Genomic DNA, 18,769 nt, shown 5'->3' with positions numbered 1-18,769 from the left:
AGTTTAGGGTGGAGTGAGGCGCTCTGTGCTCCAGGGAATCTGGTGGGACAGCTCTTTAGATAGTTGGATGTTTTTAGGAACAGATTTTATGATCTCAATCCCTGCATCTCCTCATATCTAGAGAAGCACTAAATCCCTTCCTGGTGACATCAGATCCTCATGACTCACAAAAACCTTTTGTAAAATGAGTGCTTCATGGCACTGAACTCCCCCTTCACCAAAACCTTATATATTGACTCTCCCCCACTGCCACTTTGGAGCAGTCTCTCAGAACTATCTGAGAGGCTGCCTCCCAGGCTGCTGTCCTTATTTTGCCCCCAATAAAACTTAACTCACAACTCTCAAGTTGTACATCTTTTTTTAGTTGACACTGCCAATACTTCATGTTTGCAAAAACTTATGGGCCACATTGTGCAGAAAGTTTTTTCCTCCTTTCTAATGCTGGCTTCAATGACAAAGTCCCCAATCCAGTTATCTATATGTGTATAACAAATCACTCCCAAATCTAATGACTTAAAAACATCTTTATCTTGTTCATAAATCTTACATTTGGGCAGAGCTCAGCCTGATGACTGCCGCTCTGTGAAGTCTGGGTTGTTTGCTGCTGCAGTAATATGTGGTCTCACAACGGCTCTCTCCAGGATCGTGGCCTCAGAGTAGATAAACTTCCACAGTGGCTCAGGGTTCCCAGGGGTAGAGATCCCAGAGATCAAGGCAGAAGCTTCGGGGACTTTTCTGACCTAGCCATGGTTGTCACGCAGGATCACTTCTGTATTCTGTTGGCCACAGACCAGCCCTGACTCAGTGTGGGAGGGGAACTACACAAAGGCAAGGCTATCAGGAAGCAGAGCTCAACCATGAATATTTATTGGAAGAATAGATGCTGAAGCTGATGCTGCGATACTTTGGCCACCTGATACGAAGAATGACTCATGAGAAAAGACCCTGATGCTCCTTAGAAGAAAAGCTATGACCAACGTAGACAACATGTTAAAAAGCAGAGACATTACTTTGCCAACAAAGGTCTGTCTAGTCAAAGCTATGGTTTTTCCAGGAGTCATGTATGGGTGTGAGAATTGGACTATAAAGAAAGCTGAGCACCAAAGAATTGATGCTTTTGAACTGTGGTGTTGGAGAAGACTCTTGAGCGTCCCTTGGACTGCAAGGAGATCCAACCAGTCCATTCTAAAGAAAATCAGTCCTGAGTAGTCATTGGAAGGACTGATGCTGAAGCTGAAATCTCCAATACTTTGGCCACCTGATGCGAAGAATTCACTCGTTGGAAAAGACCCTGATGCTGGGAAAGACTGAAGGTGGGAGGAGAAGGGGATGATAGAGGATGAGATGGTTGGCTGGTACCACCAACTTGATGGACATGAATTTGAGTAAGCTCCGGGAGTTGGTGATGGACAGGGAAGCCTGGCGTGCTGCAGTCCATGGGGTCGCAAAGAGTCGGACACGACTGAGCAACTGAACTGAACTGAGGATGTGACCAAACTGTACCCCAGAGCTTCAGTGGATGTTCCACTGGAAAGAAGAGATCAGGACACATGTTTTCTGTGCTCCTTCCAGCCACTGTGTTGTCTTTATTAGATGGGATTAAGAGGCAGAGAGCATTTGTATTTATTCCCTTCAATGGACTGGCAGTCACGTTATCCATCCTGGCTCTTGAAGAATCCATCTTGACTCTGAACACTCAGTTTTCACATTGTATCAGAGATGGAGGACATTCTGGATGCTGGCTTTAAAATGAGAGTAAGGCATCCAAACTACTGTGGAAGCAGCAGCCATCCTGTCTCAGCTCCTAACTTCACACTGAGTGGTAAAAAAAGAAACAAATGGAGACAAACGGTGCTTTGGTTTGGGAAATAATGTTTACGTGCACAGGATGCATCCACTTAAGTCTTTTAAAAACCAATTGTTCTAATGACTTTATTGCTCTGTAACAAAATAAACCAAACTGACATTGATTGCAAGGTCACTGAACTGAAGTTTAACTGTATTAATAAGATGCGAGTCTGAATGCTAGGAGGAGGCTGGAGGAGGAAGGCATCACAGTATATTGCGTTCTTGTAAACAGTAGTACATACAGAGTAAGAGGGACTCCTCAAGTTGATGCTAAATAGGACCAAGTGCCTCCGCTTGCAGAGGGATGAAGCGTTATGGATTACATTCCATTTTACATCTGCTGGGGCAAAATATCCTGCTCTAAAGAAGAATGGATTCCAATCTGGCTACTTTCCTCCTAAGATGCTGTTTCTGTTTCTCCTCCATGATTCCGGTTCCCTGTAAGGTGGGCTCAACCTCCGAAAGGGAGTCCTACTGGATGGCAGGAGGGGGAGCTTCCCCCAGTACAGAAGATGTCAAATGAAGATGAAGCTCTCACGGAGACTTTCTGCCACATTCGCGTCCCCAGCTCCATCTCCTCAGGGAAAGGACTTCATCATTGAAAGGAAAGGGCTGTATAGTCGTCAATAAGTAAGAGCTCTCTGCCCTGCCTTCCCCCACTTGACCCACCATCTCCATGCTTCGTATCCACATCTGGTAGTGAGAGTGGCAGGAGGGACTGCCTGACGGCAAGAGCAGGGCAAATCAGGCCTTCAAGTTGCTGCCACATCAGCTTAGCCCGCATATATTAACACACACCACCAGGAGGTGCTCTGAGGATAGAAATTTGGCTGGATTGTAAAGTGGGGGTGGGGGTCTGTGGGGAGCACTGGCATGTTAGGGGTTAGAGAGTAGGGCTTTCTGCTGCTCTGTAGAAAGACTGCAGGGCTCTCACATGTGACGATGCTGACTGGTGGGTACTGGGGACAAAGGTCTGGAACCAGAATCACACTTGGCTACGTGGATCCGAGCCTCACCCGGGGGCCACCCCTCAGACTGGAGCGCCCTCCAGCGGGTTAACTTACACCACATGGAAGGGGAGGGAGGTGAGTTCTGGGGGACAACAGTGGTTACCACCTGCTGGGTACCGCACTTGGCTTGCACTTGGCTCCACAAGCTGAAGCTCTCAGCCTCACCCCCACCTTGGGCAGCCTGGACATGCTGTGCCGTGGGCCCCCTGCCTTGAGGCTGTTACCCCACAGTCTCAGACCCTTGAGTCTCGTCTCACTGTTTCCTGGGTAGCTGGTCAGTGCGGCAGCTCCTCTGGGTTAACACAGTGTGAGATGAGGCGTCACCCCAGGGCTTGCCGACTTCCAAAGGAGGGGCCGGCAATCAGATGTTTTCTAGAACATCGAGTGGGACCAGGCCTTTCTTCTTTCCACTGAGCACTCTGATAAAGCCATCTTGTTCTTCTTCAGAAGCCACACAGATCTGAATAAAAGGAAGGAGAAAAAAAAGACATGTGTAAAAAGGAAAGAAGCCAGAACCCATGGCTTGTGTCACTGCTGGCTGAGGTCAGCGGACACCAAATTGGAAAAGAGGGACTGGTTTAGGGAAATTGTGGCTTGGACAGAAAAATAATTCGTAAGAAATTAGGCACCACCCTGGGTTTGGAACTAGATCCAGGCATTGAATGTTTTCTGAGATTCAGCTTTATGAATGAGGATCAGCACAGCAGGACTGGAGGTGATGATTCTGTGTTCCCTTCACAAGTGTCCTTGTTGAGAGACCCCAGAAGGACAGAATGAGATAACATTTAGCACAGAGCCTAGCATGCGCCACTCAGTGAGTCCTTGATGCATTAGTTTATAATCCAAAATAACAGCCTCCACTTAGAGGGCTCCTGTCATATACCTGGAAGTTTATACGTAACATATCAGGAAGTCAAAGGAAGCTATTTCATTCCTGGTCCCAAACAGACAGATGCTAATATCTTGCATACTTTGGGGCTTCCCAGGTGGCACAGTGGCAAAGAACCGGCTTGCTAATGCATGAGACACAAGAGACGTAGGTTGGATCCCTGGGTTGGGAAGATTCCCTGGAGAAGGAAATGGCAACCCACTCCAGTATCCTTGCCTGGAGAATCCCATGGACAGAGGAGCCTGGCAAGCTACACTCCATGGAGTCCCAAAGTGTTGGACATGACTGAGTACACACACACTCATTTCTTGTATACTTCAGAGCAGGATCGCCTACACTAGACTTTAAAAGGAGGTGGTTAATATCCACTTGGGTTCTTTGTCATCCACCCTTTACATGACATTGAAGGGCATGTAAGGGCTTCCCTTGTGGCTCAACGGGTAAAGAGTCTGCCTGCAATGCGGGAGACCTGGGTTCAATTCCTGGGTTGGGAAGATCCCCTGGAGAAGGGAACAGCTACCCACTCCAATATTCTGGCCTGGAGAATTCCCTGGACTGTATAGTCAATGGGGTCACAGAGTTGCACACAACTGAGCGACTTTCAAATGGAATGGAAGGGTGGGTATGTTCCAGCTGTAAGTGAGAAGTGGTTTCAAAGGGCTGTTACTGTGTTGTGAGTTTCTCCTGTTGAACTTGCTCCCAAGGGTGGTGGGTTGTGTCTTAGGTTGAATTCTCTAGGAACAGAGCCTGAGATAAGAATCCTTGCACAAGTGGCCTGCTGTGGGAGTGCTCTGGGGAGGTGGGAAGTGAGGGAAACAGGATGAGGCAGGAGAAGGAGCTGGAAAGCTTGTGGGCTCAGCTGGACGTGAACCTCAGCCTGATCCCACGGCCAGCTCCAGAGTTTTAACTGTGTCATTGACCCCCTTAGAAGCAAAGGATCTGGCAGTTTGGACCACGTTAGATATTAGATATCACTGTAGAGTGAGAAGCATAACCTCTCTGGGAGGCAGCTCTCTGGGGGATTCGCTGGAGAAAGGGCAGCTATGAGTTGTTAGTCACTGAGACAGCAACTAGAAGATGGTGCCCCCGTCTAGCGAAGGAGATGCAGGCAGGGCACCAACAGAAACCAACAGAGTGGGCTCTTCTTTGACACAGAATAAGGAGCTTTATAGTTACATACCAGGATACTTCCAGAGCTTGATGTGTGACTCCTGATGCTGGGGCACATCACGGACTGGTGTCTGATTCATGTTTCAGAAATCTCCTACCTGTGGGTCAAGTGCCCCCCTTGGCTCCATCCCATGTTGGGCCTATCTGGCTAAAGTCCTACAGTCTAACTCACTTCTGAGAGCACATATGCTAATAACATTCCCCTTGCATTGCCTCCAAGCTAGTGTGTAGGTGCGTGCTCAGTCACTTCAGCCCTGTGTTAGACTCCTTGCAACCCTATGGACCGTAGCCTGCCAGGCTCTTGGTGTTGGCATTTTCCTGGCAAGAATACTGGAGTGGGTTGCCATGCCTTCCTCCAGGGGATGCTCCCAACCCAGGGATCGAACCCATGTTTCCTGCGTCTTGGGCAGTGCAGGTGGATTCTTTACCTCTGAGCCACTTGGGAAGTCCTGCCTCCAAGCTCATTAACATTTAAATATGCTGCCACTTAAAGCAGATAAACAGTCATTTTATTTCAAAAGATTTCTTGCCTACCACTCTTGGATTCAGTCTTCCTCTCAAAATACCTGGGAAAAGATAGGGAACTGGAGGTGGAGGAAAAGTGCCTAAATACTCAAGACGCAGACTGACAACCATTCCAGAAGCTGAAATTTCTCTAAGACCTTTGGAGGTGAGCTCAACTGAGGACAGGAGCAAGTTGTGCTGCTGGACTAAGGATAAATTTACCAGACTAAAAGGTGCCACAGCCATGCTCGGCTGCCATCAACAGCCATCACTGCCCTCTTCCCACGCAGCAGAGTGGGGACTTTTGTTCTGTTGTTGCTCTGTAGCCTGCAGGACTCAGATAAATCCTAATTGGTCCAAATGTGTTTCTGTCCTCTGTGCCAGCGATTCTCCTAGTGGTTCCCATGGGACTCGTTCTAGCCAATGAAACAGGAAGGACTATCTGCTTGGAAACTTCTGGGAAGATTTCTTTTCTTCTTGTAAGAAATGCACTGGGAAGAAATATCTCTTTCTTCTGGCAAGGATTCTTGGAGGGCCTGCAACCCTCTATGACCATGAGGGGAGGTGGCTAACATTTCACTGTTAGCAGAACAGAGGGATGGAGGAATCTAGATCCTTAATCCTGGGATCAAACTGCTGAATTACAAATCCAAGAACTGCCCTGTATCCAGATCTCTTATTATCTTAGTAAAACATACCTTTGGAGGTCGACTCAATCGGAGTTTTGCGACTTGAGATATGCATTGGTTTACTACTGCTATCATAACAAATTACCATGAACTCAGTGGCTTTCAACAACACAATCTAATATGTATACATATAGCTGACTCACTTTGTAGTACATTGTAAAGCAACTATACTCCAATAAAAATTAATTTAAAAAATAAAATAAAAAATATTGGGGCTACCAAAACAAAACAAACACCCCAACAGTCTGGTGTCACAGTTATCTAAGTCCTATATCTGGTGGGCTTGGCTAGTTTTCTCTGCTCTGGGTTTCACAAGGCCAATACCAAGGAGTCAGTAGGTCCTATTCCCTTTTCTTCTCTCCTGTTTCTCTAGGAGAGAATTCTGTTCCAGGCTGATTTAGGTTGTTGCTGAATTTAGTTACTTGTAGCTGTAGGCCTGAGGTCCCAGTTTCCTTGCTGGCTGCCAGCCCTGGGTCATTCTCAGTTTCTAGAGGCTACTGGAATTCCCTGACTTGAGGCCCCTTCCTACCTCTTCATCCAGCAAGGGTGGGCTGAGTCCTTCCCACACCTAATCTCTCTCTGCCCTACCCTTCTGCCTCATCTCTCTTTTACCCTCTTTTGCAGCATCTTTCTGGCTCCTGGAAGCTACACTTCACTGCCTTTAAGGACCCAAGTGATTAGGTTTAGCCAATTTGGACAGTCCAGGCTACCCCGGCCACAGGGTCCATGACCTGTGACATAATTACGTCTGCCAAGTTGCTATTGCACATGAAACAAATCTAGATTGGTTTCCTGTGGTTGCTGTAACAAATTACAGTAAGTCCCTTAAATACAAACCAGCTCCATTCCAAGACATGTCTGTAAGTCCAAGTTGTTCATAAGTCCAACAAAGTTAGCCAAGTTACCCAACTAACACAGTCAGTTATATAGTACTATACTGTAAAGGTTTATAATATTGGGTTAGATAAAATGTACCTTCAGTTTTTAAGTAAAAATAAAGGACAGTTTTCATTTTCACCAAGAACTTTATTGAATAAGATATTCACCATTTTGTTCCACAACCTTCTGCCTCCATATTCCCAACTTTTTATCTTTTTGAGCAAAGAACTATTCCAGGTGCCTTTTACAGTCTTTCCATGATCTGAACTTTTTTTCCATTAAGAGAATCTTATAAAGACTGAAATAAACAGACATCTGAAGGTGCAGTGTCTTGTGAATACAGCAGATGAATCATAACTTTCCAGCCAAGCTGTAGTTTTTGCCTGGTTATCAAAGAAATATGCAGTCTTGCATTATCCTGTTGGGAGACTGAGTTTTCTGTTGACTAATTTCAGATGCTTTTCATCAAGTGTTGCTTTCATTTTGTCTAACTGGGAGCAGTACTTGGACTTAATTGTTTCTTTTTCTTGGAGAAGCCCATAACAGAGGAGTCTCTTCCAACCCACCATATACAAAACATCACCTTCTTTGAATGAAGAGCAGCCTTAGGTCTGGTTGGTGGTGGTTCGCTATCTCTTCCATTCTACATTATTGTACAGGACCCACTTCATTGCTCCTCACAATTTGTTAATGGAACACATTTTTGTTACATTTAAGAAGAGAATTGAATGTGGAAATATGGTCAAGAAGGTTATTTTCACTTAACTTATGTGGAACCCAAATATCAAAGCAATGAACATAACCAAGCTGGTGCAAATGATTTTCAATGCTAGATTTGGATATTTTGTGTATGTTGGCTATCTCCCAAGTGGTGTAACATTGACTGTTCTCAGTTAATGTCTCGATCTGATCACTATCAACTGCAACTGCTCTACCTGACTGTGGAGCATTGTCTAGTGAGGTATCTCTAGGATGAAAAGTGCAAAAGTGCACTTTTGGCACTTTTGATCAGTCACAGCATCTTCTCCATACAGTGCACAAATCTTTTTCTGCATTTCAATTGTGTTTTTATCTTTCTTGAAATAATAAAGCATAATATGCTGATAATGTTGCTTTATACTTCCATCTTCAATATAAAAATGCTACACAAAAATTCACCAATTTTGATTTTTTAAAAAAATGCACGCTGACACGACAGATGTCACACTATACAATCCAACAAAATTGTTTTGAATGAAGTGAAAGACAACTAAGCACTACTAGAGCCAAGCTATGAAAAAAATGAAAGGAACTTTGGGGCCAACCCGATACTTCTCATGCAGATAACACATAAAAATGAAACACAAAAAATAAAGAAGACATTTTTACGGGACAGTACCTTGAAAAGTACAGCAGTACAATACAACAGTTGGCACTGCGTAAACAGGCAAGAGGAGTTACTGACTAGAGGACGGAGAGAAGGTGGGAGATGGTAGAGCTGAAGGATCGTCAGCAATAGAAAACGGAGGGCAAGCTGTAATTTCACTCACACCTGACCCTGATGGCAAAGGTTCTGGTTCCTTGCTGGATTCAATTCTATCTCCCCTCTTGAAAAAAAATGATCCAGCGATGTCTGGGAAGTAGTTCTTTTTTCCTCATCATAGATGACACAGAAGCACTGGACTGCATTCTGAACAGCTGCTTCAACCTTCGTGGACCATTCTATGTTCAGGTCCTGCATGTCAAAAGCTAACAGTGCCTCCTCAGATAAAGGAAACCCCCTTGTCACTTCCTGTGGCATGAATTCCTTCAGTTCCTCAGCAGTATCAGCTACATCACCACTGCTTTCACACGTGTTTCTGGACATCCTGGGTTTGAAATAAAGATACTGTCTTACTGTGCTCTATACAGAACTGCATGTAAAGTACACGAAAGCGCAGCCACTGTGGAGGATGCATGCACAGACAACACACACCAGACACGTGAACTAATGACTACGTGACTGGACATGTGAACACATGTTCACATCTTTGAAAGTTTGCAACGTCAAGGTTCCTATGTAGGGTACTTACTGTGCCACAAATTTGGTAAACTAAAATAACACAAATTTATTATCTTGCAGTTCTGGAGAGCAGAGTCCCCAGATCAGGGTGCTGGCAGGGCTGTGGTCTCTCCAGAGGCTCTAAGTGAGAATCTATTTCCTTGCCTTCAGCTTCTTGAGGCCACCCGCATTCCTTGGCTCGTGGTCCCTTCCTTTATTTTCGAGGCCAGCAACACAGCATCTTCACATTCCTCTTTCTTCCTCTCTCTCTACTTCCATTGTCATCTCCTCTGACTCTGACCCTCCTGTCTCTTATAAGACCCCCTGTGATTACATTAGGTTTACCTGGATAACCTACATCTCAAGATCCTTAACTGAAAGAAGACCTGCTGCAGAGGAAAGAGGGCTGATTAAGGAGAAAACACTGTGAGGAAATAAACACTAAATTAAATTCAATGTCAGGAGTGATCGAAGTCTGCATAAAAACTTCAGGAAACTGAAATGAAGTGGGGGACTATCTTGAAACATTCTCCTAAGAAGTGAAGTGATACGTGGGAAGCAATAAAGAGATTGAAACCGTAAGGACAAAACAGTAAAACAGATGATCCAACTGAAGAGTTATTAAGCTCCTGAAGGAAGAAGCATTAAGATCAAAAGGCAAATGACAAACTGAGGGAAATGTTGGCCACGTATGGCAGATCAGGTGTCAATAGTTTTAAGGGAGAAAACATTTTCAGTAGCATAAGAAAGTACGTAAAGAGATTATTCATAAGGAAATACAGGGGTTTCTCTGGTGGCCCAGTGGTTAGACATCGGCCTTGCAATGCAGGGGACATTGGCTGACTCTCTTAGTCTGAGATGATTCCACACACCGCTGGACAACTAAGCCTGTGTGCCGCAACTACTGAACACGCTCTAGAGCCTGCAAACCCCAACTACGAGTCTGTGTGCCACAGCTGCTGAAGCCTGAGCGCCCTCGAACCTCTGCCCCACAACAGGAGAAGCCACTGCAACGAGAAGCCCAACCAGAAGCCCGCGGCTAGAGAGTAGCCACCGCAGAGCAACAGAGAGCCATCACAGCCAGAAAGGAAAACAGACAAATTCTTTTTAAAAAAGAAATACAAATGCCCAATACAGACACGGTAAAATTTCAACTTCCCTAACTACCCAGGAAATAAGGATTACCATGAAATACTACCCACTTCTAAAAATGACGGATATCATTTGTATGCTATACAAATACATAATAAACAGTAATACTCAGTTCTGGCAAGGATGTGGTAACCTAATTATTCTCAAAAATAGCTGATGTGGGTATAAACTGGCATAAACTTTTGGGAGGCAGTATGTATCAAGAACTGGAAAAATGGTTTATTGGTTTTCCTGTAAATGCTAAAGTATTTTCTAAAGAAGGAATCAGAGTTATAGAGAAAAACTTAGATTTAGAGGTGTTCATTGCAGTTATCCATAATAGTTCTTTTTTAAATTCTGAATATCCAGTCACAGAGGAATACTAAATACTTTCTTGTCCATCTGTACATCCTGTACAGCTGGCAAACTTTTCCTGTAAAGGACTAAATAGTAAATATTTGCAGGCCTTGTGGTCTCCACTGCAATGACTCAACTTAGCTGTTGCAGTATGAAAGCAGCCATAAGCAATATGTAATGAATGAGTGCAGCAACGTTCCAATAAACTTTGTTTTAAAAACAGGGCCAGACTGATGCAACCTCTGATCTATATGATGATATAATTGCTAAAACCTGTGTTTTGATAAACATTTAATAACTAAGTTAATAAAAGTTGGGAAACTAAATAGAATATGATATCAAAATAAGAAAAATTTGGTGGGAAATAACACAAAGGTATTTATGTTGATCATTGCCTGATGGTTGAACTACCTTGATCTTGGTTTTCTTCTTTATAATTTTGGGGGGTATTTTTCAAATTTTCTCCACAATAAATGCATTTTAGTTTTATAATCTAAAAATTATACATTAAAATGCTTTTATAGAACATAAGAATCAATTAAAATAGTTCTTCAGGGATGATGGAATCATGGATGAATTAAAAAATAGTTTTATGGTATTTAAGTTGATCTCATAAAGATAGTTTTTTAAATTTTAAAAATGAAGAAAACATACTTTAGTGTCAGTGCAAACTCTAGATATGTTCTTGACAAAAAGATAACTTAATTCTGTTTGTAGCAAAAGTTCTGTGGAAACAATAATGTAATAATTGTAAGACAAATGAACCCCAGAGGCAGAAATGTGATTTAATCACAGAGATGTGTTGAATTTGTTTTCAGAATCAAATTTCTTCTATTTCCCTGCTAATGACCATTTGTCTCTTTATATTTTTAGACTTATAAATAGCATGCTATTTTCTGATGTTTGCTGCTGTTGTTTTAGTTGCTAAAGTTGTGTCTGACTCTTTTGGGACCCCATGGACGGTAGCCTGTCAGACTCCTCTGTCCATGAAATTTCCTAGGCAAGAATAATACTGGAGTGGGTTGCCACTTCCTCTTCCAAGGGCTCTTCTCGATCCAGGGATTGAACCTGTGTCTCTTGCACTGCGGGCAGGTTCTTCACCCCTGAGCAACCAGGGAAGCTTTCTGATGTTTATTAGGTAATTTCTCGGGAGGCCTTGGCTGCTGCAGATGGATGTCCCATTTAGGCAGCAAGGGTAATGGCTCTGCTCAGCACTGATCCATGGTGGCTGGGCACTGTGCTGGCACTTTACATAGGTGATAGACGTGACTCTCATCTCCATGCCAAGAGGTAGACACTGCTGTGCCAATCTTACAGATGAGAACACTGACATTCAGAGGTGATTTTGCCAAAATCACACAGGGTATAGACCATTTCTGTATGACACTGGAATCTGTGCTTTTGCTACTACAGTGAACTCCCCTCAATCAATAAGCAAGATTCAAACTTTTACACCTAAAATAGTTTAAGACACTAAAGTGGAGATAAATTTAAATTTTTTCTCAATAATTGATTTTTTTAAATGTAATTTTCTTTCAGGGGGCTGATATTTCCAAAAATTGCTTGCCACATTGATGACAAAGACTGAAAACAGAGTCTGTGTAGAAGCAAAGAGACCTCAGTGCATTTTGCTGACGCACATGTAACTGGAAATAAAAATGCCTTCAGTTGTCACAGAACTACTAGAGGACACAAAAGTGAGAAATGGAAATGAAGGTCATTCTCGAATTTTAGCTTTGATCGGAACACTCAGGAAGTCTGTAAAAAGACTAATTCCCTGCCTTTGCCCTGAAGGTTTCTGCTTCAGCAGATCTGGGGTGGAGTCAGAAACCAGCATTTTCAACAAGCTCCCATATTATTCTGATTCAGATGGTGCAAAGGCCACCCTTTAGAAATATCAGGCTAGACAACTACCAGAGGTTATAGCATTTTCCTACAATTATGGGCAGATCATGTGGTTCCAGGTTCAAGCTGAAATGCTGTGTTGGGTCTTGAAGATGACTCATTAAAGAGGCTGGGTGGTTTGTCTCTCCCCTGCCCCAGCAGGTTGTCAGCTCAACCATGAGAGTGGAACACACGTATACGAGCTCATTTCCAGAAAAAAATTGGGGGTTGGGGGGATATGGTCCAGGGATTGGCGGAAGTCATTGACTGAGCAGCTGTTCCACTTTTGGAAACTGATCAACTTAAGCACATTTTAATTTGCCTTCTGGTTGGTTTCTTGCCATTCCCTTCTCCAGCGGATTTTCCCAACCCAGGGATCAAACCCGGGTCTCCTGCATTGCAGACAAATTCTTTACCCTCTGAGCTACCATGGAAGCTCTATTTGTATTTTAGTAACATAAAATAATGTTTAATCTCAAATGGGGAAGCACAAGATTATTCTGAGAAGAAAAATCAAACAAGCTAGCAAAATTATGTAATAATGCTTTGCCAATAAAGATGAATATCCTTCCTGGATGTATTTCATTCAGAAGACTTTCCAGATTTTGTAACAGGAAGGATACAGTTGAGTAATCTTGGAGAAGTTTGAGACATTGACATGGAATCCAGATGGGAAATGTGACCGTTTGCTTTGTGGGGTGTGTATGGCGTTAGAGATGGGGTCTCAGTCTGATGTGGGTGATTCCATTGCCTGGAATCAAGAATGACTCACTAAGGCTTCTGTGGCTTCTGTATGAGCAAGAATTTGTTCCCAGGGGTCCTTCTGGTCCTAGGACACTTGCCTTTCCTGGGAATTGACTATGCAAAAGGCACTTTGCATTCTGAGTTTGTTCCACATTGTCCGGGGCACATGGCTCAGTGGAAGGCACTGACTTAAAGCTTGCAGGTCTATCTTTAAGTTCCAGCCTGGCCACTTGCCAGGTTTTTGCCCCCGAGCAAGGCACATCACCTCTATGAGCCATTGTTTCCACATTTATAGGGCATGTGTAAAACTTCAACAAATAAAATATACTGGGTTGGCCAAAAGGTTCGCTGGATTTTTTTCTATAAGATGGCTCTAGTAGCATTTAGTTGCCTTTAACTTCATTTGAAACAATTTTGTTAGATTGTATTGTGACATCTAGCATATCAGCGTGCATTTAAAAAAACATCAAAATTAGTGAGTTTTTGTGTAGTTATTTTAATACTGAAGATGGAAAAAGCGACATTTTTATTATGCTTTATTATTTCAAGAAAGGTAAAAATGCAACTGAAGCAAAAAAAGATTTGTGCAGTGTATGGAGAAGGTGCTGTGACTGGGCGAATGTGTCAAAAGTGGTTTGAGAAGTTTCATGCTAGAGATTTCACGCTGGAGGATGCTCTGAAGTTAAGGTAGTGGAACAAAATGGTGAATACGCTGTTCAATAACGTTCTTGGTGAAAATGAAAAATATGTCTTTTAGTTTTACTTAAAAACCAAAGGAAATTTGTAGCCAACCCAATAGGTATATAGGCTTTGTAAGTATTATATAAGCTATATGTTTGGTTCCCAGGGAAGGCAACTGAGCTTCCTAACATTTTGGTTTTGCCTGTTTAGATCCTGCTACACTAGTATCAGGCTTCCCTGGTGGCTCAGATGGTAAAGAATCTGCCTACAATGTGGGAGACCTGGGTTCGATCCCTGGGTTGGGACGATCCCTGGGTTGGGACGATCTCCTGGAGAAGGGAAAGGCAACCCACTCCAGTACTCTTGCCTGGAGAAGTCCATGAGGTCGCGAAGAGTCAGACACGACTGAGCGATTAAAACACACACACACACACACACACACAATATCACTGGACTAAGAATATCTTTTCTCAAAGTGAATACACTCACATGACTCTACTCATTCAGATTTATTGGTATTTGTCAAATGACTATTACTCTATTTTGGTCACACTTGGTGTACGCTGGTGGGCTTTACTCACCTGATTCTCTTTCAGTGTTATCTGCCCCTGTTCCTTACACCCAATGAAGGTTCTAACACATCTAAAAATCTTCTCATTTTGGTGTACTCTCTGAACAAAGTTGGCTGGAAAGAAGCCAATTCTGTCTTGAATTTTCCCCTGAAAGCAAAAAAGAGGCATGCAGCCATAATTGTAGCATTCATGGTAATGATAGTTACCAAATGATTTTTCTTAAAGACAAAGAAATACTTACTTTCCACCAGTCTTCATTAGAGTCCTCTAGAAGAGTAATCATGTCTCCTGGCCTAAAATGAAGAATGAATGAGTTGGGTGGAGGGTAGAGGGGGTGAAAAAGAGAAAGATGGTATCTTCAAGTCAGAAGTGGTAGCTTTTCACTCACCCAAATAATACTAAAATAAAAATGACTTTTATCTGCTCTTCCCACCCATGAAAATAGCTTTGTTAGAGGCTGAATGTATTAAAAATTTTTTTAAACTTTATTTTTATACACAGATGATCATCTCTGCATTGTAAAAAATTCTAAAGTGTGGAAGTCTAAAATATGAAAACTGGAGTTTTTTCATATACTGCTCCGTAATCCCCCTCCCGCTGTCCAGAGGGGACCACTGTTAATAGTTTCCTGTGTCTCCTTCTGGACTCTTTTCCACACACTGACATTTACACAGAGATATGTAGGTGTATTTGCTGTTTCTTTTGTCTTCCATCGACATCTAGCATGAGGCATTGTCTTTATTATTAGCTGCATCTTCTCAGTACCTTCTTGAAACCACTTTTACTTAATTTCCATTGCCCTTGCCTGTCACTTTTTATATTGGTATAATCAGGAAGCTTGTTTTAGACTTGTGTGTGTGTGCATGTTATATTCTTCATTAGGAATTACTTGGGTTTAACTGAAGACTTATATGATGTTTCTGCTATGGGTGTTGCAGATACGGTGATTATTTGCCATCTCTAATTTGATTTTCACGTCCACCTCTGCATGCGTGTGTGTGTGTGTGTGTGTGTGTGTGTGTGTGTATGCATCTTTTATTCCTTCTACTCAGCACGAATGGCACTTTTACTATCTGAAGACTCATATTATTTTTCAACTGGGGAAAATCTTGTCCATTATTTTTTCACTCTTTTCTCCCAGTCATTTTCTTTTTTCTTTTTTCCTGGAATTTCTAGTCAACATGTGCTGGACTTTATAGATCAATCATCTATATCTTTTGTCTTTCTTACACATTTTCTGTCTTTAACAAGAAATCTAGTCTAAAATTTTTCTCAATTTAATCTTCCTAATTGCTTAGTTTGCATATGGGCTTATCTCTTGTAATATTTATATTTATTACAGTACTGAGGGTTTTAGGGAAATTTTAATTTCCAAGAGTTCTTTATCATTTTCTGAATGTCTCCTTTTCACATTTGTCAACTTTATCTTATGGATGGAAGAGCATGATGGATGTTGCTGAGGATATTATTAGATACTAAAAACAATATTTCTTCCCTTTATTAAATTTGTTTCCATTAGGATTAGTTGTATTGTTCTTTGTCTTATTGCTTCTTTTTTTGATTGTGCTGAGCAGCATTTGGGATCTTAGTTCCCTGAGCAGGGATTGAACCCATGCCCCCTGCAACAGAAGCACAGTTTATCTTAACACTTTACTTTTCCTTCATGCCAAGGGATTTTGTCCTGCACCTGTGTTTCTTGGCTATTTCTTTATATTCATAACTGAAAACACAGGGTATGAATCTCTGGGTGATTCTCCACTATCAAATACATCTGCGTCTGCAATGAGTGAGGACTAATTTCAAGCTCTGCTTAAGACAGCAGGGTGTGCCAGTTGATGCATCTCATCTTCGGATGCTTGAAAGTATAGCAGACAAGCAGTTTGGGGACTCCCACCACCACCCCAATGGCAAAAACAAGAGTGGCTTTCTTAACCCTGGGAAGGAGAAGTTTCACTTATTTTCCTCCATGTAAAGCTGCCTTTTCTTTCCCTACCAGTCTCCACAAGCTCTGGAGGTCCAGAACTACCTCCAATTCTTTTTCTTTCTCAGTCTTTTGGGCCACACAGGGGCACACTTCCCTGGGCACGGGTTCCCTTTCTTAGAGCACAGGTGATGGTTTAATTCTAGAGTCAAACACCACTGCTGCCTATTGTTCATTCTAAGCAGTAATAATGGGTTATGAATGAACACTGCTGGGACTCTGTATCAGTTATATATTGCTGTGATAATGCTGTGTAACAAACAATCCCCAAATCTCAAAGGTTCCCTGACATTCTTGGGTGCTGGCTAGGATGACTGGGGTGATTTTGCCTTATTCCATGTTTCTCATACCCAAGAAGGCCAGTTTGGACATTCATGGCATTGCCAGGGCAGCAAATGGAGATGTGAAAAACACGTAAGGCTTCTAATGAATAGGCTCAGAACCGACACATTGTCATTCTGCCTCAAAGCAACTCTGGTGAAAGGAACTGTAAAGTCTCAGGGCAAAGAGCATGGATACAGGGACAGTGACGAATTGGGGCCATTAATGCAACTCAGCCACTGGGACACTTGCACGCTCTTTTGTGAGATTAGTGTCTGTTTGAATATGCTCTTACATAGATGTTTCTCTCTGAGCATTCTTTGGACTCTGGTCATCTTCTTTGACTCTATTTGCTGTAGTCTCCCAAGAAATTTCTAAGATTTTGGGGTTTCTGATAGTGTTTTTCTTATTTTCTAGTACTATTACGGAGATACTCTTGGAAAAATATATTTCTCACACTTTAAGGGATTGGCGCAAGAAGGGAAGCAGATTTGTGTGCTCCGTTTGCTATTCTGGTTCAATCTTCTCTGCTGTCATTTTCAATTCTCAGTTAATATCTATCTTTGTAGGGGACTCCAAATATAACAGGCTTGTTACACCTGAAGCATTAAACACAACTGGCATTTTGGTATTTCAACAGTCACAGTTTCATGCTGATGCCACAGAAAGTGAGGAGGATGAAAATCACTCTTTTCCCAGGTGAGGGATTTAATTAAGCAGCACGGATGAAAGTCAATGTAGAAAAATGCTTCTAGCTCCAGCAGGTTTATTTAACCTAGTAACCTAAGAAACTGTGTGTTAGCATCAACTAGAGTGACTTTGCTGATGGTTTGGCAGAAATTATAAGCAGGGAATCAAGATTGGAAGAGGCATCTTTCCCTGGGTGTAGAACAGTGCTGCCTGAATCCAACCTCTATTAAAAAAATGTATTTATTTATTTGACTGCACCAGGTCTTAGTTGCAGCATGCAAACTCTTAGCTGAAGCACATGGGGTCTAGTTCTCTGACAGGGATTGAACTTGGGTCCCCCTGCATTGCAGAACGTGGAGTCAGCCACTGGATCACCAGGGAAGTCCCTCCAACATCTATTTTTATGGTCTGGATGGTCAATCTTGACCATGCCCAGAGGTGGACAGTCCCTGAGCCCATGACCCATGTGAAATAAACCACACATTAGAATAAAGCACTCACTGGAATACAAGCTATAATTGTATGAGAAAGATCAGATATTCTGACAGCGTGATGGGGATTCTGTCTTAGGAAAGAGCACTGCCAGCAAATTGCTGAAAATTGCTTGGTGAGTGAGGAGAATTACATTCATCCCTTTATCCTTTGCTGTTCTGTTTACCTGCTCATTCCACAAATATTCTAGACCACTGACTCTGAAAGGATGATTTTACTAGGGATTGGGTATACTTTGCTGAGTAAAGGCCTCACGGGAGCTAATATTCTAGTAAGAAAGATGGATAATAAATAAGCAAATGCATAATTAAACATTTCATAAATAATAAATATAGAATGTGCCTGCATAACTAATAAATATATAATTGCAAATTGTCTTCAGGGCTATCAGGGAAATAAACAGGATGCATAAAGAATGAGCGAGTCCTACTGATATGACTTAAATACTCGAATCAGGAGGCAGAGACAGCTAATGTGGTTTTCATTTTGGGAAGGATCTTGCTTTAGGGTGGTACTTGAACCCAAAACAACAACAACTCTCTAATATCTGGGTTGGTACATGTGTGGCTTGTGGGGCTTCTGCAGCCCTCATGCCTCTGCCCGGCACCCCCCAGCAATCTCAGCATTCTTTCCCACTGAGCCCCCCTTAGATCCTTTCCCACTCTGGGCTCTGGGCAGTTGATCTGAGCAGGCACGTAAGGTAAAATCATTCAGTGTAATGTAATATTTTTAATTTATTAAAAAAATGCCTTGACCCACTTTGAAACTCTGTCTAGGGACTGATCAGTTCCTCTTAGACAACTGATTAAATTAACAACCCACACCACCTCCCTTTCGGGGCTCGAATGCTCTGGGGCACTATGTACCAGCCTCATCCTTAACTGCCCTGGCGTGGGTTCCAGACAGC

General features: G+C 42.6%; 1 protein-coding gene across 2 annotated transcripts in view; it reads right to left on the bottom strand.

Moving 5' to 3' along the window:
- Positions 1-3,219: 3,219 nt before the first annotated feature.
- The window catches only part of STAC (SH3 and cysteine rich domain), a 114,175-nt gene continuing 98,625 nt past the window's right edge, over positions 3,220-18,769 (bottom strand). For both annotated transcript variants that reach the window (XM_068982991.1, XM_068982992.1), the window contains 3 exons: positions 14,620-14,671; positions 14,388-14,525; positions 3,220-3,318 (listed from right to left, as the gene is read on the bottom strand). In XM_068982991.1, the coding sequence (XP_068839092.1) occupies positions 3,220-3,318; positions 14,388-14,525; positions 14,620-14,671 (289 nt within the window). The remainder of the gene's footprint in view (positions 3,319-14,387; positions 14,526-14,619; positions 14,672-18,769) is intronic.

This window comes from Capricornis sumatraensis, chromosome 10 (genome assembly GCF_032405125.1).
Source record: "Capricornis sumatraensis isolate serow.1 chromosome 10, serow.2, whole genome shotgun sequence".
Taxonomy (NCBI): domain Eukaryota; kingdom Metazoa; phylum Chordata; class Mammalia; order Artiodactyla; family Bovidae; genus Capricornis; species Capricornis sumatraensis.
This window is presented reverse-complemented; position numbering and strand designations above follow the sequence as displayed.